At 38.7% G+C, this 25,419-nt stretch overlaps 1 protein-coding gene across 3 annotated transcripts in view; it reads right to left on the bottom strand.

The window, feature by feature from the left end:
• Positions 1 to 25,419, bottom strand: part of NOX4 (NADPH oxidase 4) — a 148,185-nt gene that overhangs the window by 18,701 nt on the left and 104,065 nt on the right. For 2 of the 3 annotated variants that reach the window (XM_047753098.1, XM_047753095.1), the window contains exons 13-14: positions 19,414 to 19,495; positions 1,547 to 1,666 (exon numbers count right to left, since the gene is read on the bottom strand). In XM_047753098.1, coding sequence (XP_047609054.1) covers positions 1,547 to 1,666; positions 19,414 to 19,495 — 202 coding nt within the window. The remainder of the gene's footprint in view (positions 1 to 1,546; positions 1,667 to 19,413; positions 19,496 to 25,419) is intronic. The other variant, XM_047753097.1, reaches the window with a different exon arrangement.

A 25,419-nucleotide genomic window follows, 5' to 3' on the forward strand; every position in this document is an offset into this window, starting at 1 on the left:
GTGAATATTATATACATATTACCCATTTCCAGTTGAAGGTAATAAACTAAAATCATGGGTCAGATTAATGTCAGGTCTGCATTTCAGAAAAAGAAAAAAAAAAAAAGCTCTCTATTTTCAATAAATTCTATCACTCAGCAGGGCTCCAATGGGCATCAGTTTTGCCCTGGCTTCTAGGGAAAATAAGCCAACACCATTCCAGAAAATTGGTTATTTATCCTCTTAATCATAATTAAAGAAAGAGATTTCACAACCACCTACTATATAATGCATTCCAGCAACTCACAATTCCAGGTGGATTCCTCCTTATAACTTTGAGGTAGGCTTGAGGTTAAAACAGCATTCTTCCCTTTTTTAAAATTTAGGTGTCTAATGTTTTCAGAAACAACTAATTTCTGGCTTGGAATATAGTTATTTTTATAGGAACCTCTAAAAAGTTCCTATAAAAATTTATATCAAGTATTATATCAAGTTTATATCAAGTATTGAAATTGATTAATATCAATTTATATCAAGTATTAAAATTGAAATTAGGAGTTTTCTTGTGGTGCGGCAGGTTAAGTCTCTGGTGTTGTGGTTTCAGTGGCTCGGGTTGCAGCTGTGATGCGCTTCAATCCCTGGCCTGGGAACTTCTGGGTGATGCAAGTGCAGGCAAAAAAAAAAAAAAAAAAAAAAAAAAAATTGAAATTAAATATCACTCAAACACATCACTTCTGCTTGTTATTCAAAACAGACTTCTAGTGCAAATTGTGTTTTCTTGAAAAGTGAATGGAATAGATTTGAGAATAACTTCCCACTGTCATTTGTGTTTGGTTTCATAACAATGATTATCAACCATTTAATTTTTACTTATAATCCTAGAACTAAAGTAACTGAAAAAGTGTATCCTGGTTAAGCAATCGTACCTTTGAAATTTCAGTTCTTCAGTCTGTTATAAACTTGCTGAATAATACACCAAGGAATGATGTGCTCGTTTTTCATCTCTTCGGAAAGGGTTTCCCCAACCAGACTTCTATCATGACCCTGGCCCTTTTTTTCTATATACCATTAATTTCTCTTCTCATCATCAGAAGTCTAATATTTTCTGAAGTAATGATATTTACGAATTTCTCACTGGTTTATTTTCTACCTACCCCAGTTGAATGGAACCTTTTTAAGGGCAGGGACTCTGTTTAGTCATTGCTATATTACCAGTAACTGTTAAGACCTATGTGTACTCAAAAATATTTGTTGACTGAATGAATTAGGAATGCTACTTACCCCTTACGAGAAAGGAAAGAAATAGCGGCTGGTAGGAAGACTTTAATAGAGGAAAAGGCTGGAGGAATGCATAACTGTGATACTGACATTATTTTACAAGACAGCATGCTGAAGGCCATAGACCATATATTGAGAATCACTCAGTTATTCTCCTTATCAATAAATCAGTGGAGTTCCTTGAACAACGAGTAGAAGAATTCTGTTGGAATTACTTCTTACTAAGAGAGATGTCTGAAATATTGACAGTTCTCTATTCAGACTAATAAAATGGATGGAAAAGACATACAGCAGGGTGTTGAGTATTGATGCAAATGGAGTTACTCCAATGCCTCCAGCCACGCAGAGGCTAACCTCATAGTTCAGGGATTCCTCAAAGGGGCTTCCAAAGGGACCATCAATGTATAGCCTGTGGAGAAGGCAGACAAAGGTGGGAAAAATGAAAGTAAATCACGTGTCTATAATAAGTGGCAAACATGCTAAAGCTAGTGTCTAAGCTTCGTGATGGCTTACGTCACATTCTATTGTTTCTCACAGCGATAAGCCTGAAGGAAGAAGAAATCGTGTTTACGAACTGTCAATATTGAAACAAGTACATCTCTTTCAAAGCACGCCTTTTTTGAGGGAAGCATTCATTTAAACTGTAGGGAAATATAGAAAGGACCATGATGGATAGCTGAGGATGAGTTAAAGCTTTATATAACTATCTTGGACTACATTAAAATATCTTGTTTTACTGTGTCTAAATTCAATAATGGTAGTCGCGATAGTAAAGTCAGTAGCAGAAATATTTCCTGAAACCTCTACCATGTGAACGGAAAAGACACTAACCCTGTTCTCCTTCTTTCCCTGGTTAGGTTTATTTAGTATAGACATGGCTGGAGAATAATCTCAAAGGAATCTCCAATTCCTCCACTTGTGACTGTATATTCAAATGTGTGTGTGTGTGTGTGTGAGTGAGTGAAATCCATAATTACAATGAAATTTGCTAACTGTTCACTCAATATTCATCCACCCATTCTATCTTAGTAACAAAGATATTGCTATTCAGGGAAGCGAAGTACTCCGCCAAGACACTACATTTCCCAGACCACCTTGCAACTACTTTGGCTGTGTGGCTTTGTTCTGCTTCATATGATATAAACAGAAGTGCGCTAGAAACACTGGAAGTCTCTTTGAAGGAAACTCAGTTGAAATTACATCTCTTTATCACTGTCTCTTTCTTTCCTCCTTCCTGGTGCCTGAAATGTTAACCTGGGGGTCTAAACACTCATCTTTGAATGACTGCACAACTGCCATATCCTCTAGGGACAGCCTAGCTCCGGATATCTTTATATCAGAAAAAGACACTTACATATATAAGACCTTGCAATTTTAGAGTTTTTTTCCCTGTTATTAAAAAAATAAAAAACTTTTCTTGAAAAGTAGTAACCATCCGGAGTTCCCATTGTGGCTCAGCAGTAAAGGACCTGATCAGTATCCATGAGGATGTGGGTTCGATCCCTGGCCTCACTCAGTGGGTTAAAGATCCTGTGTTGCCATGACTGCGGTGTAGGTCTCAGATGCAGATTAGATCTGGTGTTGCTTTGGCTGTGCTGTGGGCCAGCAGCTGTGGGCCAGCACTGATTCAACCCCTAGCCTGCAAACCTCTGTAAGCCGTGGGCGAGGTCCTAATAAAAAGAAAAAAAAAAAAAGTAACTGTCCAAAAAAGTAAATTTGGATAGTCAGCCTTATGACAGCCAATATCTTTATTGATAATCCCATTAGTCTCTCTTTTATTAGAGAGGGGTCTCAGCTAAGAACCTGGAAGGGTTAAGAGAAAATGATTTCTCATCCTCAACACTTCCTAAAAGGAGGAACAAACACAAAGACATTTGACCACAGAGAGAGAGAGAGAGAGGAGTCATGAAATCACCACTTTCCTACTTGTCTCTTTCCACCCTACACAACCCACACATACCCACCCTATACCCTAAATAGCTACTCCTTGGTATTTTGAAATAACTCTGGACAAGAAGACAAGAATTTGGGGTTCCAGACATTTACTAGGGTTGGGATCACAGGCATATTACTTGTCCTCTCTAACTCTGATTTTCTTTATCTAAAAACGTACCACTCAGTTAAGACACACACACACACACACACACACAAGCCTACTAAGAACTGTAGAGGGCCACAAAGAGCAGACATGTTTTATTTCAATGGATGGCATCAGTGAGCTCTGCCAGGGCACCATCAAGCCCCCAGGGAAGTCCAGCATCAATACGAGAAATGAACAAAGTTCAGTGTGAGATGAGAAATGTAGATAAGAATTTGGTTGGAAGCAGATTAAATAAATGGGAGGAAATTAATGTGCTCTTATGTAATTCAACATGTAATAACAGAAGGGTTACTTTGAGTAAGGCACATGAATATCTGCTGCAGAAAAAAAACGAAGGAAGAAAGAAAAGGAAAAAAATCGGAAAGAGATGAGTAATTGAGTAATTGCAATTTCAGTCCTCAAGGAGGTTATAAAAAGGGAAGTAGCTAACACAAAAACACATGCCAGTATGAAGTAAGACACAATTTGAAAAGTAACTTAAGTGGGTTACATATCCATATTATACACACAATGCTTTGTACTTTTCACATATTATGTTATAATTTTAACACTTTATGAGGTGGTACAGTATTACTATGTCCACATAACAATGGAGGAACCTGAGATCAGTGCCATGCCCAGTTTGATATTCCATGCCTCTTAGATGGAATATTGGGGTGGGGTGGGGTGGGGTGGGGACGAGGTTTGAGGAAGGGTAAAAGATGAGGAGAGATAGACCAGCATCCGGTCCTTAAAGAGAACCTGTTAGGTTGTGCATCTCAGGCACAGATCCAAATACAACTTTCTGCCTGGAAATAAGATACGCTTTGGTGACTCCACTGGCTATGGGTGAGAATTATCTGCACTTCACACTGCTTAGACGTAAGCAGGAAAGGAAAAGCACCATTGCTGTGCAGTTGCTTTGAGCAGCTATGTGCTCCATCAGGCAGGTGAGAAGAGTGAAAAGAACGTATACAGACACTTTGCCAATGACAGTGGCAAAGAATATCCCGTTCTGCAAGAACCAAGTCGTTAGCCGCTGCAGAGCTGACCCACAGTACACCCCGAGAGGAGATCAGGGCCAAGATCAGGATGAGGCAACTTGCGCTCTGGGAAAAGAGGCAAAACGGCCCCCAGATGGTTAGAAATACTTCAGGAGAAATTTTTTATGAACCTAGATGCTCCCATCTTCGCATTCTCGGAAAAGCATTAACTGGCATATCTGTTCCTTGGGGCTAGCAGCATCCTTCTACATGACGTAGCACACATACCCCTCGGCAAAAATCACTCACATCCTGCCCCCTGGAGCTCACCTCTTGGGAACAGTTCCTCACAGCTCTCTGAGTAATCGCCTCCTTTTCCTACCACTGCAAAGACTATTCAACCGGGGCAAAAAACACACAATCTAAGAGCTACAATTACTCTCAGCAAAAGCAAGATAGGGGTCAAGTGCTGGAATTGTTCAGCAGTGTTCTAAGTTTTATAGTCATTCACTTACAAGTTAAACAATGAAACACTTTGATTATGGAGATTCTAGCAAGGGGTTGAAGGTGGGGGTGGAGTAGTTTTTGTCGTTATGATGCTGAAATTCTCTGCCCCCAATTTCTCTGTGACCATAAAATGACTGTTTAATTACACGTTTTGAAATATGTAAGGTTCTTAGGAATTAAAACATCATATTATAAAAGAATCTACCTTACTCAATAGATATTTTTAAAGAATAAACAAAGGATATAATGAGCTAGTCTAAGACAAAAGACCTTGTGACTATTAACTGTCCCCAATGAAAGAGCAGGCTGTGAGAGGACAGTCTTTAAAGGCAAAGATACATAAATGTTTTTTTTTCTTAATAGGCCTTAAGTGGATAATAAACATGACTCTATAGTGTTTTAAGGATTACAAAACACATCTATATAAAGCGTTTTTTTGTTTTGGTTTGTTTTTTAATTCAATGAATTTTATTACATTTATAGTTGTACAACAATCATCACAACCTAATTTGAGAACATTTCCATCCCAAACCCTTGATTTGATCTCAGAGCAATCCTGTGTTTGGCAAAAATGGGCATATTCTTCCACGTAGTCTATCTGGGTTGATGTCAAAGAATATGTTATTTTTTTAATGAAATTTCAGAATATGACAAGCCTCTGGGGCAGCAAGGTTTCTATAAAAGAATATCTTTGAACTAAATTAGACAGTTCAAGGGTTATTTTTCTAACCAAAGTAATTTATAGGCCTCATCTTTCTGTTTATGCAAATGCACTACAAGGTAAAACCATCAATCTTTTCCTTGATTGTGCTGACATATGTAGAGCTATGTGATTGACACGGAGCTATGTGCTTGAGATGAATTACTTGGAATTATTAAACAAGAGTTTAAACGGCATTATTCCATTTCATTGATTAGGAAGCTGAGGTGCTAGAAGTTTAAATATTCCCTCAAGGCCACACAGCTAATAAGTAGTTCATATCTATCGCTAGAATGAACTCCATTTCTGTGTATGAAACCAAACAAACCAAATCTGTGTTCCCAAATAGGAGTTCATTCTAATTCTTTCAGTCAGAGAAATAATGGAACCTGATTTCACTGAATATGAATGCTCTTTATGTCTGAAAATATTTTAAAGTGTATTTTCTCTGAAACAATTTCTCTTTGGTTAGAATTTCTCTGCTATAATCTTCATCTTCTTTAACTTTCAGCCTGTCTTCTTCATGTTGTGAGAGAATCTCTTGAAAACAGCTTATTATTCAATTTTATTTTCTTATTCCATTCTGACAGCCTTTTCCTTTGAACTGTAGAATTTAGTTCAATTATGCTGAATTGCTTACCACAATATCACTTTGCTCTGTTTGCCCAACTTTGTTTCTCTCCTGCCCCTTTCTTTTCTTGACTACTTTCATGTTAAGTGTTGGTCTCTGCTTTTACTTTTCTGTTAGTAAATTAGGATTTTTCCCAGGATGAATTTATTTTTATAATACTGCTTGGGATTTATTGGTATCCCTGAATTTGGGCTATTATTTCCTCAAGTATTACATCTCCTTCACTCTTCTTTTTCTTTTGGGACCTCTGGTGGAAAGGAATGCATGAACTTCTCACTCCTTCCACTCCATCTCGACCTTTCTTTCATATTTTCCATATCTTTGTCTCTGTGTGTTGAATTCTGGATAGTGTTTCGGTTCTATCCGACAGTTCATTTATTCTCTACATGGCTGTGATTAACTTACTCAAGTGTATGATACTGTATCTTTCACTTCTAGAAGCCCTATTGGCTCTTTTTCACAAGGGCTTTGAGAAATCTGATTGTCCCTGTCTCTTAATCATGATCTTAATCCTCTCTTTTATTTCTTTAAACATATTAAACATTTGTCTCGTACCTTTTAAATATATAACTTTTCCTAACAGGTATTCATAGTATTTTGTTTCCACATTAAAAAAAAAATTTTAATTCCTCATATTTTAAAATAAATAACTTATTTAAAAATATGAGCTTATATTCTTTGGTGTCTCATGTGCAGGAATCCTTTGAGGATTAAAACATGTCACCCAAAAGAGGATTTTTATTGCCTTATTCTTTTTTTTTTATAATGATTTTAATTTTTTCCCATTATACTGCCTTATTCCAAAGCCAAAAGAGGATGCCATCAATCTGGAATAACTTTAAACTAAATTTTGGTCTCTGTGTTTATTGGGCTATATACATAGTATGAATTCACTGTTCCAACCCAAGTGAAATGGAACTTGTGATTCCTAAATATCAGGGGAGATTTCTTCTCAAATTCCTCTTGGAACCAAAGACAAAATAAGTCAATTATCTCCACCATCTCCTTCTGCAGAACAGACTATTTAATCTCTCTTTATTCACTAAGGATGTAGTATTTGAGAAGTCTGGGCCATTTGTACCAGCCCACATATAACCCACAGGTGGTTGAAACGAGCTCTAACCTTTTGAGGGATAAATAGATACATCGTTAAGAGCAAATATGAGCCTTAGCACTCACTTCATTTATTCATCTAGGTAGGACTTTCCTTATGGTTTAGGACCCCAAGCAATTATTTTCATCTCCTACCATGTCCAACATGCATTTAAAATTATTAATGTGTGTGTGCTTGAAATGTTCAGATTTTCTGTACTAGTTAGATTATTATTAAGAAGCTACTATGATAGTTTCTCACTCTTAAATACACACATACACATACATAAACATATAGATGGATTCCCACTGTTAGACTTAGTTCCTATTGAAAGTTAAAGAGAATTTCTTTTGTCCTTAGATTTTATTTTATTTGTGTGTGTGTGTGTGTGTGTGTGTGTGTGTGTGTGTGTGTGTGTTGGCTAATGTAGGCTTGATCTGCTAACACAAGACTTGAGATTTTTATTAATATGCAAAAACTAGTTCAAATAATGTAAAAGAAAAGCTACCAAACTCTTCAAACTGTTCACACACTAGGTCGTTAACTGGAAACATGAGTCATAAGCTGACCAATTATAAGTGAATCGTCACATAAAACACCTGGCCAAACTTCGCACCCCATTCCAACATATATTTAAACACAGCTGCAAGCCATACTAAAATAAAATTACCTCTGAAAGCTTTTAGAAGGAGTATATTCAGTTAAACACTCTGAGATTGAGTTTAGATCTTACTTTAGACTTTTCTACTACAATCAGCCTTTCCAAAAGAGTGCTATTTTTAAAATTATATTTCATTTGAATTGTTATTTATGAAAATGACAGTGAATCTTTTTTATTCTCTATCCATTTCTTAGCATTTAGGGTCAAATATCTTCTTTTCTTTTTTTTTTTTCCTCTCAAAGAAATCTTTCCATCTTTTCCTAACTCTCCTCTTTTTTTCCACATTGCAACTTATCCTCCTCCTGAAAGGAAGGTGTAAAGGGGGTCTTATCTTGGTTGCTGGCTAATTTCAGCTGGAGTAAACTTTTAAGCCTCAAATTTATTTGCACTATATTTTGTTTCGCTATTTCTTTTCCATTACTGTAGAGAGCTCGATGCAATTAGAAAATAGACCATGGCTTCTATCATTATTATGCATCTTGTCTTCACAGTCAAAAAAGGGGGGGGTAGGGGATGAAACAGAAAATGTGGGACAAATAATCAGTACAAAATAATGTTGTACAGTATAATTCAATGTAACTGAACTAAAATCTTCAGTTCAAAGGGAAACATTGTCAGACTAGAATAAGAAAACAAAAACAGAGCAGTGGGTCTTTTCAAGAGAGGCACTTAAAAGGTACTTAAAAGTTGAAAGTTATAAAAGGATCAAGATTTAGGAGGCCAATTCAAACAAAAGCAAAGTATTTTTAATATTTAGACCAGATAAAGTATTATAGATGTGTTGTTAGTAGTCATTGATAATTCAGCTGGGTGAGGTGTGCTTTCAGATTTTTCTTTGTCACAAAGATAGGTGACCATGACGAGAGAGACTTCTTTATTCTACTCGTTTTTGCTCAGCATGCTGAGCACTTCTGTCATCCCAGGTGACAGACATGAGAAAATATGACCTTGAAAGGAATGAAAAGCCCTTCATTAGGCTTTGACTAATGTGATGTAATACATTTCTATCCAAAGTGTAGTTCTTGGACCAACAGCATTAATTGTACTGGAGAAATTGCTAGAAAGACAGAATCTTCAGCCTGGCCCCAGACTCGGTGAATTAGAACCTGGGTTTTTTTGTTTGTTTGGTTTTGGTTTTTTTAGCTTTTTAGGGCCACACCTGCGGCATATGGAGGTTCCCAGGCTAGAGGTTGAATCGGAGCTATAGCTGCTGGCCTACGCCACAGCAATGTTCAATTCTTAACCCACTGAGCGAGGCCAGGGATCAAACCCTCGACCTCATGGTTACTAGTTGGATTCGTTTCCACTGAGCCACAACAAGAACTCCAGAATCTGTTTTACTAAGGCCACTGGGTGATTTCTAAGAACACTGAAGTCTGAGAAGAATTGCTCTAGTGCATCTTTCCAGAGAACTCCATTAATGTCAATTATAAAGTGGATTTTCCCTCTATTTTTCTTTTCTATTCTGTGAGTATTATCTTGTTCAACACTTTGAACGTGATGGTTTAGTTATTTCAAGATCTGGAGGATAATGTCTGCTACCTGGATGTAAATCTTCCAATTGTACGATCAAGAAGGAATGCCAATAAAATCACATATAATCCATAATTTCAGCATGACCAGGAGACAGAGGATAACTGCTGAAGAAAAATAATGATTAAATACCAACAAAAGGAAAAGTGGTTGAAAAGGAAGCTAGGAAAGTCATGTCCAAAGTACATCCATCACTGTAGTCTCTGAAAACAAAACACAACCAAAACAATGTAACAGAACTATATCTTAAAATATAATCCAAGAAAGCAAGAATTGAGAAATACCATCAACAAAATCTCAACCTATAAAGTTGCGCAGCCTTAGGGAATTAAATGTAGTATTACCATATTTTCCGAGTATTTAGATTTTAATGTTTTGTCTTCCCTCCTCTTGCCATCACTTTTCTCTTCCCTAAGTGATTCTAGAATAACAGAACCCCAAAATGTTGGATTTCAGTTGGGACGAAGCTTACCAGCTGCAACATTTGTCAGACAGAATGAAATAATCACTTTACTGTTTTACGTTTCTGCCATTCTAGCTCCTATGGCTACTCTTCAATTGATGAGAGGCTTTTAATAAACAAGAAGAAAATTATACAATAAATAAGTGCAACACACAGAATACATGGATATAATACAAACAAAATGCTACATGTGAAGGTGCTTTGGAAAAAATAAAACATTTGTATTTCTGACAATATCCAATACGACGTTGACGTTGCTAGAAGGGCATTTAAGGAGGGTAGAAAGTGAGCTGGTGCTGGTGGGGATTTTAAATATGGTGACCTGGGCAGACCTTATCATCTGAGTTAAGCCTTGGTGGGAGGTGGTGGGTGGAGGTCCACATTGTTTGGACTTTAGGAACAACCTAAGGAAAGATACTTCACCAGCAGAGGGCTAAGGAATCTCTGTAATTAATGAATGATCGCTACCTAAGGCAATCTCATGCATAAACAAAAGCAATATTAGTTGAAAAACTGCTTTGATTGATGTCTGTTTCTTAGGTGTCTGAATTAGCCAATCAAAGCTTTACAAACAGAAACTTAATTAATTTAGGGGCTGTGAGGAGAAAAATTCTTTGGCAAGGAATTCCCTTAGAGCAGGCATATTATCAAAACTAGACTACCATGACTACTACGGGTTAATTTTAAACTTTTTTTTAATGTTCATTTATACCATGGAATTCATAAACTGTTTCTAAAACCATTGTTTAACTCTGCTAACATCTCGCTCTTCTAGAGCTGAGAATATTATTGAGGAGCTATATATCACCTTATTCAAAGAGAAGCTTGTTTCTATCCAAGGATGTTAAGATAGGGTTTTAAGATTTTTAACAAAGGAAGAATTTCGGGCCACTTCCTCTTTCAACTGACAGACCATTGCTGAGTCAAAACAAACAAACAAAAAAATCAAAAGACTGAAAATAACTGATGTCTGAGAAGATGTAGGACAGCCGAGAATGCAGGATGAGGCAGAACAAAGAAAGTAAATAGCTCTCAAAGGCCCTAGACAGAGACTCCTATGTGCTTAACTTAATCTCCTAGAAAGTGTTTACTTCCTCAGCTTGTTCTGAGATTTCAGCTGCCTGACCTTACAGCTATAGGCTCATCGTGGTCCCATCCTTCAACCAGTTCATATGAGTCCAGAATGAGTTACTCTCTCACTCAGCACTGAGGCATCCTTATTCCTTGTCTTTTCGTCTCGCCCCAGTGGAGTACCTTGGCTTATCATAGGTCCCAGCAAAGTCTGACAGTTTCAGCAGTGCCTCAGTTTTTGTAGGGACTGTTTGGGTTTCTTGGCTTTTGGCAATTCTGATGACAGGATCTTTACTTGTTAATCCCAGCCCAGGGGCTGAGACCTACTATCTATGGAAGGATCAGCTTAAATTCTGACATTTTTGCTTGCGTAGATTCTAAAATATGCAAGAATTAAGAATCCTAATGACTGCATTCCACATTTTAGCCAGAATATAATTTTTTTTTTTTTTTAGATCTCCTGCCAGCCCGGTGTTGGAATATCACCTATGATACAAAAGAAAAATCTAAGTTTAGGGATGAGAAAATGAGAGACAGTAGTCCTTTACTATTATGGATATTGTGAAGAATGTTATGAATAGCTGCAATTGCAGAAATTACTAGAGCAGCTGTGTACCATGCACAAGCAGGCACACAATAGAGAGAGCGCCTTCCTGATGAATCACTCTCCAAACACATCCCATCGCCCAGCCCTCATTGTTGCACAGAAAAACATGCCCTTTTTGGCAAGCTCTAGACTGGAATGAAGACAATAAGGCAGACCACGTGATGGAACCTCACCCCCCCCAACCCTGCACCCAGCTTTGAGGTGAGGCGTAGCTTTGGGAAAAGGCAGACTAGAGCTGGGAATGGGGATGGTGATGGGAATTCACATTTGCAAAAGGCCAGGTGCTTTACATCATTTTATTAATGACCACAAAGCCTTACAAGGTAGAATTATGCCGGGTACTGTGCCTGCTGCCTCAAAGTAACATTAGAGGGAAGGTACTTGAAATATACATACGTATAAGTATTAATATGTATATTCTGTATGCAGAATACTGGGAAAATGCACAACCGAAAAGTTGAGATTAAGGTTTCTTTGGCAGATATACTGAGGACTGAAGCTCGGGAGACAGGTTCTCAGTTCTGAGAGATTGCTCCAAAGAGGTTAAAGGAGGAGCCATCGAGTTCCCGTCGTGGCGCAGTGGTTAACAAATCCGACTAGGAACCATGAGGTTGCGGGTTCGATCCCTGGCCTTGCTCAGTGGGTTAAGGATCCGGTGTTGCCATGAGCTGTGGAGTAGGTCACAGAGGAGGCCCGGATCCCACGTTGCTGTGGCTCTGGCGTAGGCCTGTGGCTATGGCTCTGATTGGACCCCTAGCCTGGGAACCTCCATATGCCATGGGAGTGGCCCAAAAAAATGGCAAAAAGACAAAACAAAAAAAAAGAGGAGCCAGGATATATCAAGGGAGGTTTCATTTAAAAAAAAAAAAAAAGAAAAGAAAGAAACTCCAGGAAGTTGGAACATCAAAAGATTTCTGTTAATTGAAGAAAACCAGATATCTGAAGTTAATGAATTTAGTTAGCACTTTTTTATTTATGGGAAGATGTAAGAGTCTGGACCTACTGAAATTGTTCCTTTGACATGCACCTTAACTATCTAGGGCCAGCATCCTGTTTTTCACTGTCCAGAAACCACTCACAGTGCACCATTCAGGTGGCTGAAGTGGCTGATGGTAGCAACATCCTTTGTTTACTGATATGGCAGGCGACCTTCTTTGTCCACAGTATATGGATTGGTCTCTGTCCCTGGTTCCTGACACAGAGCTTCTAAAACTCTCACATACAAGGGTGCTAAGGGAATCTTTTGTTCTAGTATTTACTCTTTGACTCTTGTTCTTGACACAGAGTTCCTAAGACCTTCATAATTTCCTGAAGGATAGGAGCGTCAGACACATGGTTCCTAAATTCTTGGAATTTCCTGGAATTTCTGGATGCAGCTGGCTGTCACTAGAAACACCAGGCCATGCTTAGAAACTTGGAACTTTCAGCTCTGCCCCTTATTCTCTGAAGAAGGGAGGGGAGCTGGAAAAGAAGTTAATAACTGATCATGCCTCTGTGACAAAGCCTCCATGAAAAGGAGTTTAGAGAGCTCCCCCGTTGCTGAACACACTGACATCCCAAGGGGGTGACACACCCCAACTCTCTGGAGACAGAAGCTCCCACTCTCAGGACCCTTCCAGACCTCGCTCTTCATCTGGCTGTTCGTCTGTGTGCTTTTTCATATTCTTTATTGTATAAAAAATCTGTAAGTGCTTCCCTGAGTTCTACAAATTGTTCTAACCCGTGATAGGATCCCAGGAAGAGTCGTGGGAACCCTGATCTGCAGCCACCCTGGGCAGAAATTGTGAATAACTTGGGGACCTACTACTTGTGATTAGCATCTGAAGTGGGAGTGAAAAATCTCACGAGACTGAGCCCTTGACCTGTGTGTGGGGTTTACAACTAACTTTGGCTCATGTCAGCACTGAATTGAACTGCCAGACACCTAGCTGGTATCAAATTGGCTGGTGTGGGAAAAACTCCCACACATCTGGTGTTAGAAGTAATATGTATATGACAGTAAAGAGAAGCAGGGAGTTTTTCCTATGGTGCTAATATTATATTTGAAATAGAGAAAAAAACATCATGCTCAGAGAGACCTGCCACTTATCTCCAGTTATGGTGACAATAAGCCAGGAGGTGACACGTAGGTAAAAGCTTGAACTCCCTTTTTTTTTTTTTTTTTTTTTTGAGGGCCGCACCCATGGCATATGGAAGTTCCTGGGCTAGGGGTGTAATCAGAGCTACAGCTACCAGCCCACAACACTGGATCTGTGCCGCATCTGTGACCTACACCACAGCTCATGGCAATGCCGTATCCTTAACCCACTGAGCAAGGCCAGGGATCGAACCAACCTCGGATCTTACTCTGGTTCGTTAACCATGGAGCCACGAAGAGAACTCCCTTGAGCTCCTTCCTTGAAGTCCTTCCTCTTCCCTTCCCTCCTTCTCACTCTTTTCATCTCCTTCCCCCTCCCTCTTCTTTTTGTCCAATAGTCATTCCATTCTGCCAACTGTGCCTCCAAACATCCTCAAACATCTACCTGCTTTTCTCTGTTACTATTATGACAGAATTGATCCTATATCACTTCCCTCCTGAATATAAAATATTATCTCTCAATGAACCACCCACCTCCATATGCTCTTATGCTCTTTGTTCCATCTAAAAAGCCTCTTCATCCTTTTCATAGCACTTGTCAGGAGTGTACCCAAAGGGAAAATTAAACTTTACATGAATTATCTAGACAAGAAGGCTTTTTATATTCTCTTTCCTCACTGAATTCAGTTTACTTCTCTCCAATTTATAAAACTGTGCAGCTATAAATTTCTCCATTAAACTCTGATTCTGCTCCCCCCTCACTGGACTTAAGGTTCCTTGAAGCCATATACTGTATCCTAATCATTTTGGTATTTTTGGTAATTATGACTGCTTCTAGGACACATAACTTTTCAATAAGTATTAGAAGAATGGAAAAATGGATAGATGAATAAGTGAGAAACAGTATAGCACAATTAGATATAATTGGGGGCCAAACAGATCTGGGTTTGAGACGTAGCTCTGCCATGGGACTTTGAGTAAATGACTTAACCCCTTTAAACTTTAGTCCCCTAATCTATAAAATCTGTAAAACTGGGGAAACGGTTCTAACCTAATGGTATTTCCTAAAGGAAATAACACCTATAAAGCACATGACACAATCCTGGTATGTAGAAAGGGTTAAATGTTGTTCTTTTTTATGATGAATGGGAAAAACTTAGCTGAGACGACAAACATATTACAGATATGCAGACTAGACAAACATCACTGGAGAAGAAGGGTCTCTGGAAGAAGACTCAAAACTTCCTTTGAGAAGAGAAAGGAAGAAAATGTGGAGAACAGATGAAATCTGTTAAGGTCATCTGAAGCTCTGCAATTTAAGTATATTACCCAAGATCACAACTCGAAGTCATTTTTAAGCAGGCCATTCGAAACGGCATCGGGTTGAGACATTGATTTTTATTGTCCAAATACTCAAGGTTGTCCTGTGATGCCAAACCAAGCCAAAAAGAAAGAGCTCTGAATTTGGTCCTAATAATACTCTCCTCTCTAAACTATTCTGACATGAAGCATTTCAGAGAACTTGATCTTTATGAGGACCAAACAGAGATAGGCAACATTTTATTCACTTTTTTTTACAATATTTATATATATATATCACAATTAAACTTTCAGAGCCATTACAATATGTTTTGCTCACCCAATTGCCAAAATGGCTGCAAGTCATTTGGGAGTAGAACTATGCAGCATGTCCTTTACCATTTTATTTTGCCAAGCTGCATTTAAAAGGATAAGAATATTTACCGCCACTCTCCAGTCTAAATGTATTATAAACCTAAATCCTTCAAAGTTAATAACAATGATGCCAGCTAAGACTTGAGCAACAAAAAGTAAGTTCCATTGTCTCCATTTCTTTCCTCTAACTTCTGAATTAACATTTTTGGGGGTATTAAGTATGCATTCATTTCCTTCTTTTCACTCATCTGTCTGTTTCTGGCACCTATTCATGCTCTGAGAATTTTCATGGTGCAGTGTCCCCTATGACATTCTGATGAGAATGGATGTGCCTGACTTCGGCAATGGGTCAAATCTGAGTTCACGGGTGTAAGAATGTGATTAATTAACATTACTATATTTTAGAACAATGTCTCCCAGCACCATCACAGGTGATTTTTTTTTTTAATGGCTTTCCCTTAAAACTAGTCAGTTCTCTTCATGAATATTTTCCCCTTAAATAAATGACACCCTTTCCACATCTTACTATCTGTTAGGTGTCTCCTGATAAGATGGTTAAGATTATAGGGGCTTGGAGTTCCCATCGTGACTTGACAGTAACGAATCTGACTAATATCCATGAGGACAGGCTGGATCCCTAGATTTGCTCAGTGGGTTAAGGATCTGGCATTGCCGTGAGCTGTGGTGTAGGTCGCAGACGCAGTGTGGATCTGGTGTAGCTGTGGCTGTAGCGTGGGCCAGCAGCTACCGCTCTGATTCAACCCCCGACCTTGGAACCTTCATATGCCGTGAGTGCAGCCCTGAAGAAAAAAAAAAAAAAAGATTATAGAAGCACTATGCTGACTAGATAACCCATCCTCAATCCACATGACCACAGTCCATGCTGTCAGTTTATGTTAACCAGTGTGAGTCTCACTTAAAGAATGTCAGCTACACTGTCCTCTGTAAATTTCACTCTTTCACATTATAGAAGACAAATACATCACATACATATATTTTGGCTCTTAAAGCATATCTCTCCCTAAAGGAATCTATATTTAATGAGTCAGTGAAAGAATCAGAAAAATCTTAATGTGAATAAGTATACTGCATTGTGAGCGAAAGTGACAAATACTAATGGCTTGATTAATTATCAGCGTTCCAGAAATTTTGGTGTGTCACAAAATGATAAATTCCTTGACTTTTAGTTATCTTCCCATAATGAATAAAGGAGAGTTATTTGAGAGTGAATATCAATGAGAAAATAAATGAGAATATCTCAAATCATGAATTATACAAAATTAGTTTAAATTAGGTCTAGACATAACACAGACCCCTGCCCACTCGTATTTACTCATTGGCCATTACTACAGCTTTCTCTTCTTCTACTCCAGCACTCTTCATGTGCAGTGTTTTCCTGTGCAGAGCTTTTGCCTCTATGCCCTTCCCTGGACTAACTCAACGCTGCCTAGGCCACAGTGCAAACAGAACTGTATTCTTCCTTCTCGTTTCTCCCAGCACCTCCTAAAATTCTGCCAAACCAGACATTAAATCAGCAACAAAAAAACGCTTAATATTCTGTAACTCCAATAAGCTAATTGTATTTAACCTAGAATTTTTATATAAATATTATTCACACCTAGAACCCTTTAATTAGTGTGTTTTCATTTGATAGTTCAGAAAACTGAAGCTCATAAAGACGTTAGGTGGTCACCTAAGCAGTGCCTCACATCAGCATCTGGCCGTAATTTTGAAATACTAATAAATAGTGCTTCCCTAAATATTAATAAAGGTGGGTTAACAAAAGCATCTTGACACAAGAGCTATCCCACAAGATCAATGAACAACCTATGTCCTACAGTGTTTGGAAAACATTCAAATCTAGTTAATTCTATATGCAATTTTAGATGAATAGCCATAAATAACACTTGCTGCTAAAATGCAGAATTTACTCTGTGTCAAGCTCAGTTCAAAATATTTTTGTTTATTAACTCAGTTAATCTCTATAACCCTCCTGAAGAGTAGGCATTATTAGCTCCCTCCTTTCACACAAGCAGAACCGAGGCACAAAGGGTTAGGTTGCTCCAGGTCACCAAGTCAACAAGTAAAGCAGTCTGCTTCAGAGGATACACTCCTTTTGTTTTGTTTTGTTTTGTTTTGTCTTTTCAGGGCCGCACCTGAGTCATGTGGAAGTTCACAGGCTAGGGGTCAAATTGGAGCTGTAGCTGCCAGCCTACGCCACAGCCATAGCAACACAGGATCTGAGCTATGCCTGCACCCTACACCACAGCTCATGGCAACGCCAGATTCTTAACCCACTGAGTGAGGCCAGGGATCGAACCCATGTCCTCATGGATACTAGTTGAGTTCGTTACCGCTGAGTCACAACAGGAACTCCCAGAGTCTGAACTCTTAATTGCCAAAATGTGGTGAGTGTGGCATTAAGAAAGGATTTTTATTCTTTTAATCTACAGATGTCAAAAAGAATATCCACCCCAAGGGTTGGACACTGACAAAGGATGGTCTCATGATGTCTGTTAAATATTAGAAAGGATCACAGCACTATCAGAAAGGTAAGAAGGAGTTCCCGTTGTGGCGCAGTGGTTAACGAATCCGACTAGGAACCATGAGGTTGCGGGTTCGGTCCCTGCCCTTGCTCAGTGGGTTAACGATCCGGCGTTGCCGTGAGCTGTGGTGTAGGTTGCAGACACGGCTCGGATCCTGCGTTGCCGTGGCTCTGGCGTAGGCCGGTGGCTACAGCTCCGACTGGACCCCTAGCCTGGGAACCTCCATATGCCGCGGGAGCAGCCCAAGAAATAACTAAAAAAAGACAAAAAAAAAAGAAAGGTAAGAACAAGCAAGATATAAGACGTAGAGCTAAGGAAACCTAGGGAAACAGATGCATCCAGATTACCAGCTGAGAAGCCACTGAGATGCCCCTCTTCAAGCAAGGGCGTCAGGCAGACAGTAAGCCAAAGAGGCAGAAAAGCAAGCACCATTGGCCCCTGCGAGTAGCACTGTGAGCAAAAATACTGACAGACAGGCATGGATCTCTTCTGGCCCCTCCACACTCCCTGACAACCCTGACAACACGTACTTTGTGAATAATGCATCCCTCACGCAAGGCTTGTCCACACCCATAATGTCCCTGTGTGAACTGCAAGGAGATTGGAAGCTTCCTGCTAGAGAGTAAACCTGGACTAATATCTGAGACAATGAACAGATCATTTGAATTCTATATTTATTTCGTGATCAGAATTAAATAAAATTATCAAAGCTAGTATGAAGGGGGGAAATTACTGATCAAAGAATCAATCATTTAGCTTCGTGACCAATGCTGATAAAATACATGTAAACCAAGTTCCAGTTCTTTAATGTGGTGACCTTCCTTTTTCTACTTCAGAGTCTAGTTCATTCATTCTTTAGCTTGCTGGATACTAGCTAGTAAAGAAAGATTATGCAAAAAGTAGAGGGTGCTTCAAGCTTCTACAGGAAGGATCAAAATACTAGCACACGTCGGCTTTTAGAGATGAGGATGCCTAATAAAACCTGGTACTTCCTTATTCTCTGGGAAGATGAAGACACACTGCTTTAACCAACACATACACTTGCGGCATCTAAGAAAAAGTCTGTCTCATTTAAGAGTTATCAAGACGCTAAAGGAGAAGATATAGAATTTGTTAAAATCCTATCTAGCATGTTTTTGAAAACCACTTCTTAGATATAAATTCTTACTTTTAAAGGACAGAAAACATGAAAGCAGATGAGCAATTATCTACAAAGTATCCGTCCCTGTTGATACAGCAGAAGCAAAAAGAAGCAGCCCCAGACACTGAAGCAGGCACTTTATAGTCTGCCCTCGGCAGTAGCAGCTCCCCAGCCAGAGCTGGAGTACATCTGCAGCTGGTCTACATTTTTTCTCTGACCCATCTGTGAGCAGCTGAGACATTATATATGGCAGGAGATGCCCTATTTAGTGAGGACAGGTTATTTGGGCTTTTTCAGAAATTCTAAAAAAGGAAACACTTGGTCTTTGCCCTCCCAAATCTCTCCCATCACTATGCCCAGTCTCTTCCCAGGGCACTCTTACTGCTTACTTGGGATACTGTCTAGATTGAATGAAGGGCAGAATCTCAGAGTCTTGACTGGATGGAGGAAGTAGTAAATCTCGAAATCGTTCTGTCAAAAGAAAAATAAACATCAAGCTGTGAAAAACAGGCCATAAAATCATTTTAAAATAGATTTATTTTCTATTCTTTTAACTCTTTAACTATTTCTACTGCACATCTTTTACTAGAAACTTACCCACCATTTTGTACACTACTAAAATATGGCTTTATTTCAACTCTATGACCATGTGTCTTTTTATGATTATGATATAACAAATGCCTATATAAAAATGGCAAGTATTCACTAGTATAGACAAATACTAAAATTTTATAAATGAAGCATTAAGGGAAACACATGACCAATGACAATACCAAGAGACGCACCATCTCATTGGTTCCCTGGGAAGTGAGAATTAAAAACCACACAACAAAAAAAGCATTCACATTAAGTGACATTCAATTAACAGAAATTCATCTCACAAGACCAAGTATTAGAGAGAGTGTGTATCAACATCAATAAGTTCTTATATGGTTCTGGTGGAGATGCCAGTTGGTGTAAGAACTTTGAAAAACAATCTGGTATTCTTTTTTAAAATTAATTTTTAAAATTCTTATACAATTTTTACATAATATTTACAGGTTACTTTCCATTTACAGCTATTACAAAATATTGGCTATGTTTCCCATGCTGTACAACACATCCTTGAGCCTACCTTACACTTAGTAGTTTGTGCCTCGACTCTCCTACTCCTGTATTGCCCCCATCAGTAACCACAAGTTTGTTCTCTGTATCTGTGAATTGGCTTCTTTTTTGTTATATTCACTACTTTGTTGTATTTTTCAGATTCCACATATAAGTGATAGCATAGAGTATTTGTCTTTCTCTGTCTGACTTAGCTCAACCATTGCATACCCCATAAGCCAATATTTCCATTCCTAGGTATATCATCTTCAGAAACTTTCATATATGTCTCTAGCAGCAAGCGAAAGAGTATTCATAGCAGCACCATTCAGAACAACATAAATGGAAACCACTCAATTGCCTATAAACAGAAGAATGGATGATTTATGGTATATATGCACAATGGAATATTCCTTGAAGTGAAACAATGAATTCAGTTACAAATAGAAACATAGTGAGTTATATTAGTATGATATTGAGTGTAAAAAGTATCAGAATATTACATAGAGAAGAAAATTATTATTTTTTTATTGAGTTAAAAGAATAACTGGAGTTTCTGTCCTGGCTCAGTGGTTAACAAATCTTACTAGTATCCACGAGGATGCAGGTTTGATCCCTGGCCTTAATCGGTGGGTTACGGATCCGGAGTTGCCGTGAGCTGTGGTAGGTCACAAATGAGGCTGTGGCATAGGCCAGCAGCTACAGTTCCCATTCACCCCCTGGCCTGGGAACCTCCATATGCTGCCGATATGCCGCCCCCCAAAAAAAAGCAAAAAAAAAAAAAAACTAAGCAAGGTGTTATTTAGGTATGTTACATATGAAACAAAGCAAACCAATGAAAAAAGCTATGGTATACAGAGTTCAGGATAATGGTTACCTCTTAGGAGGGGTAAGGAGGGGAAACAGAAGAAAAGCCAAAAGGTAGGTGTAAGTAATTGTTAATAATTTCATAAGTATTGATCATAAATCAGTAAATGAATGAACGAGGGCCAGGAATTGTCCAATGGTGACAGTGGACCATGAATCAAGAATTTGATTAATACAATTTTGTGCTTATGAATTCATAATGAAGGAAAGAGGGAGAAAAGGAGGAAAAGAAAGAGGAAGAAAAAGTGACAGGGAGGGAGAGAGGGAGCCAGAAAATGGGAGAAAAAAAAAAAGAGAGAGAAGGAAAAAGAGAGTGCAGAGGAAGGAAGAATCCTTAGGTGTATCTTAGAAAGAGTTATAAGGCAAAGCTATCTGCACTGACAGAGTGAGTAATCTATCCTGACTCCAAGTTTCTAGGACTAGACAGTCATTACCTCTGGAATCATGACCCCTCCTCTTTCTTTCTCTCTTGCTGCCAAATCTGGAATACACCAACTTACTGGGTACTCCTAGTACACTCTCTGCTCACATTCTCAAGGAATGTACTGCATTACACTTGCATTGTTATACACAGTTGTCTATCGACCCTTCCGTCTCTTCCCAGCAGATGGGTTTTGTGCCCCCAGGACATACAACACTATCTGATACGTATCGAGGTGCTAAATAAATATTAGTTGAGAGACTATTTCCAATTTCCATTTTTACTGTCTGTAGAAAACTGTTTGCCAAGAGTAATCCTCATTCTTTTAGAGGAGGCCAACTGCTCATCCATCCACCATAAATAGCCAGGGGACTTGAACTCCAGCCTTGACAAAGTCACACCATCAGGCTGAGATAGAGTACACAGCTGAAACGCCAAGCTGCAATAAACCCATCACTAACTGAAAGCGAGTAATTTCTAGAACATACTGAACATTCACACTCGATGACAATCACCATTTCCAGGCTACTGAACAGCGAGGTGTTACACACCTGTGAGCCCAGTGGTTACAATGTACAGCTGAGAGTAAAGATGTGGATTTTACGTTCTTATGTATTAAAATATCAAATCAGATGTTTAACTGACCTCTACTCTGCATTTTGTTTTCACCATTCTTACAGTTCTTATAATACACTTGGAAAGGAGCAAAGAAGATTTAAACAGACGTGGCTGTCCCCCAGAGTCCACAGATTCATGACAGCATACTTTATTTTTCTCCTTTAAGCACATGTAATCTTTGAGTTCATATTTTTTAAAGCTATGTTCTATTATTAACTGATATACTATTTTTCATCAACCAAATTAATGCTTATTTCAATGAAATGACTCGTAAATTTTTCTGATGATAAGGCCCTTGCTTTTCAGTCTGCTTCCCAATTTACGTAGCATCACATTAAATGAGTGATTTGCAATATTTCTTTTTCTTTCTTTTACCCTTCATTTACCGATTTCCTAAAGTGGGTCTTGAAAATTAAAGCCCAAATCCACAACAATCATGAACTTTACACACCAAGTAAAGAACTGTTCAAACAGTTATATTAAATATGATATATCCTTGGATGCTAAAAATTAATTAGTTAAAGTTTTACTGAATGATTCCCAAACTGATTTCAATGCAAAGTAAAACTAGAATTATTAATATAAACAACTATAATATAATACAGCCATCAACTCTCCCTGTAAAATCACAAAGCTCATTGATTGTAAATCTGGAAGAAAATCTCTGAAGATGACACTACATTGATAAGACTAAAAAAAAAAACAAACAAAAAACAACTCCCCCCTGCCCCAAGCAAAAATAACCTATGAGATCACTCATAAAGCACCCAAACTATAAAATCTATAATTAATATTCCTAGATTTGGAGCACCCTTTAATCTGAGTATCATAAATGCAAAGAATACCAGGGAACTTGAAGACTCTTGAATAGCTATTGCAACTATCAAAAAAAAAGGCCACATATACACAAACAAAAAATACACACAGTACCTAAAACCATCCTTTTTAAAATTTCTATCTTTATATTGACAAATTCCTAAATGTGAATAATTAATTTTTTCCCGCAGAAGTATGACTGCTTAGTTTTTGTTTATAAGAATAAAAAAAATGGGGAGTTCCCGTCATGGCGCAGTGGGTTAACGAATCCGACTAGGAACCATGAGGTTTCGGGTTCCATCCCTGGCCTTGCTCAGTGGGTTAACGATCCGTGAGCTGTGGTGTAGGTTGCAGACACGGCTCGGATCCCGAGTGGCTGTGGTTCTGGCGTAGGCCGGCAGCTACAGCTCCGATTAGACCCCTAGCCTGGGAACCTCCATATGCCGCGGGAGCGGCCCAAAGAAATAGCAAAAAGACAAAAAAAAAAAAAAACAAAGAATAAAAAAAAAAAAAATTATCCCTATAAAAGCCCAAGTAAATGAAAAAAATGTTTCCAATGCTTATATTAGTTGTTCTTTAGCCTTCTAGATCTCAACTGTTTAATTAGTATCCTATTCTTTGTCTGATGCTAAGGAAGAAACCAAATTGATGTTTCCTTCATGAAGTAGCAACATTTTTAAAGTAATACTTCCTCTCTTGGAGCAAATGTCACACCAAATGATCTGTGTTCTCGGTAGGCCCAAAGTCCATTTCTTAAGAAAATGGCAGTTATCCAAAGACTAAAGCCCTTTCACAGGGTTTCTCAGAACAATTTCATTACAGTCACTGAAAAGAATCAGAGGATTTTTTTGCCAAATGATATTTGTGACGAGCTGACTAATGATGTGATAATGTCCAAGCATGATTTTCTACCAGTGGGGGAATATATCTTAATTAACACAAGCTTTTGCAGCCTTTCACCCACTCTTCTTTTCTCTTATTTAATCAACAGAAGGATTCTGACATGCTGAAACCTGGATGACATATTGCACACAATTACATTAATTTGGGTTCTCTGGACAACCAACTGTGAGACAATACACTTAATTATTTGAAAACAAAGATGGGAGAAAAATAAAATACTCTAATTCTAATTCAAACTTTTTTGTACATTCCCTGGGACTCAAGTTCTTTATCTTCCCCGTTGTGAAAAATGGTCGATTGGTAATTCTCTCCACTATGCAGAATGTAACAAACACAAAAGACAACAAAAACACTATGCAAATATGTTCCTGAAATGAGAAAATAAAATAAAATCTTCTCCCTACCGGAGTTCCCGTCGTGGCGCAGTGGTTAACGAATCCGACTAGGAACCATGAGGTTGCGGGTTCGGTCCCTGCTCTTGCTCAGTGGGTTAATGATCCGGCATTGCCCTGAGCTGTGGTGTAGGTTGCAGAGGAGGCTCGGATCCCACGTTGCTGTGGCTCTGGCGTAGGCCGGTGGCTACAGCTCCGATTCAACCCCTAGCCTGGGAACCTCCATATGCCGCGGGAGCAGCCCAAAGAAATATCAACAACAACAACAAAAAATCTTCTCCCTACCACTATAATAAAGGAAGAAAAAAATGAAAAAAGCAGTCAGCAGGTAGCCTCCAGCTGTTAGTTACATCAGAGTCTGCCTCCTAGGTGCAGGGGAAATGGCTTTCCCAGAACAGCTGGAATCCAGTGACTGAACAAGGCAGGGGTGTTTTAACTGAACATAGGCAGCTTGGAGGGGGCAATATATGCACCAGAGCTTCCCACACTTTGGCTGAGGCTTTGTAGAGATGACATGGCGTTTCTGGGAACTTCTTTGACCCAATCCCACTGCCCTCCTCTTCCATTCACAGGTGTTAACCCTTACGAGCATTTAATATTTACCAATTACTTCACAGAGTTCGTTTCTGGTGAACCCAACCTGCAAGAGGCGAGCTTAATTGACTTCCACTTGGTATTTAAAGATCGTCCATGTTCTTGGCTAATATTGAGGAAGATGCACGTGTGTGGATTTAAGTCAGAATGAATCCATTCCTTTCCAGATCTTTCCAGAGGAAAGGTAACTAACACCTTCACTGCCAGTACAGATGCTCACTGTGAAAAAGAAATGCTCTCAGAAACGCCCTGAGATAGCCATACCGTGAGACAAGCTTGGGCTGATGGTAGGAGAAATAAACAAGGGGTATACCAGCCAGCTGCACCATGGCCCATGCTGTAGTCCATGAGATGCACACAGCCATGAAGCTGTGACAACATCAGTGGGAAATACAGAAAATGATAGTATAAGCTGATATGAGAAATGTATAGGAAACAGAGGTTAAACACTCTAAAATGTACAGAGTAGCCTGAACACTCTTACTATAGTGTTTTTGTCCTTTTTAATGAAATGTAACAAATCATTTCAATAGTATTAAGCTAAGAAAAGATAATTATGAATTTAAAAAGTATATACTAACTAGTTTTCTTTTTCAAGGAAGTTGGTGATGAATATGCAACAAACAAAATGTTTGTCAATATCTGCCAACCACCCTGGAAGCAATAATTTCAGTGAACACATGAAAATGCTCACATCTGTT

Source organism: Phacochoerus africanus, chromosome 11, assembly GCF_016906955.1.
Source record: "Phacochoerus africanus isolate WHEZ1 chromosome 11, ROS_Pafr_v1, whole genome shotgun sequence".
In the NCBI taxonomy this organism is placed as follows: Eukaryota; Metazoa; Chordata; class Mammalia; order Artiodactyla; family Suidae; genus Phacochoerus; species Phacochoerus africanus.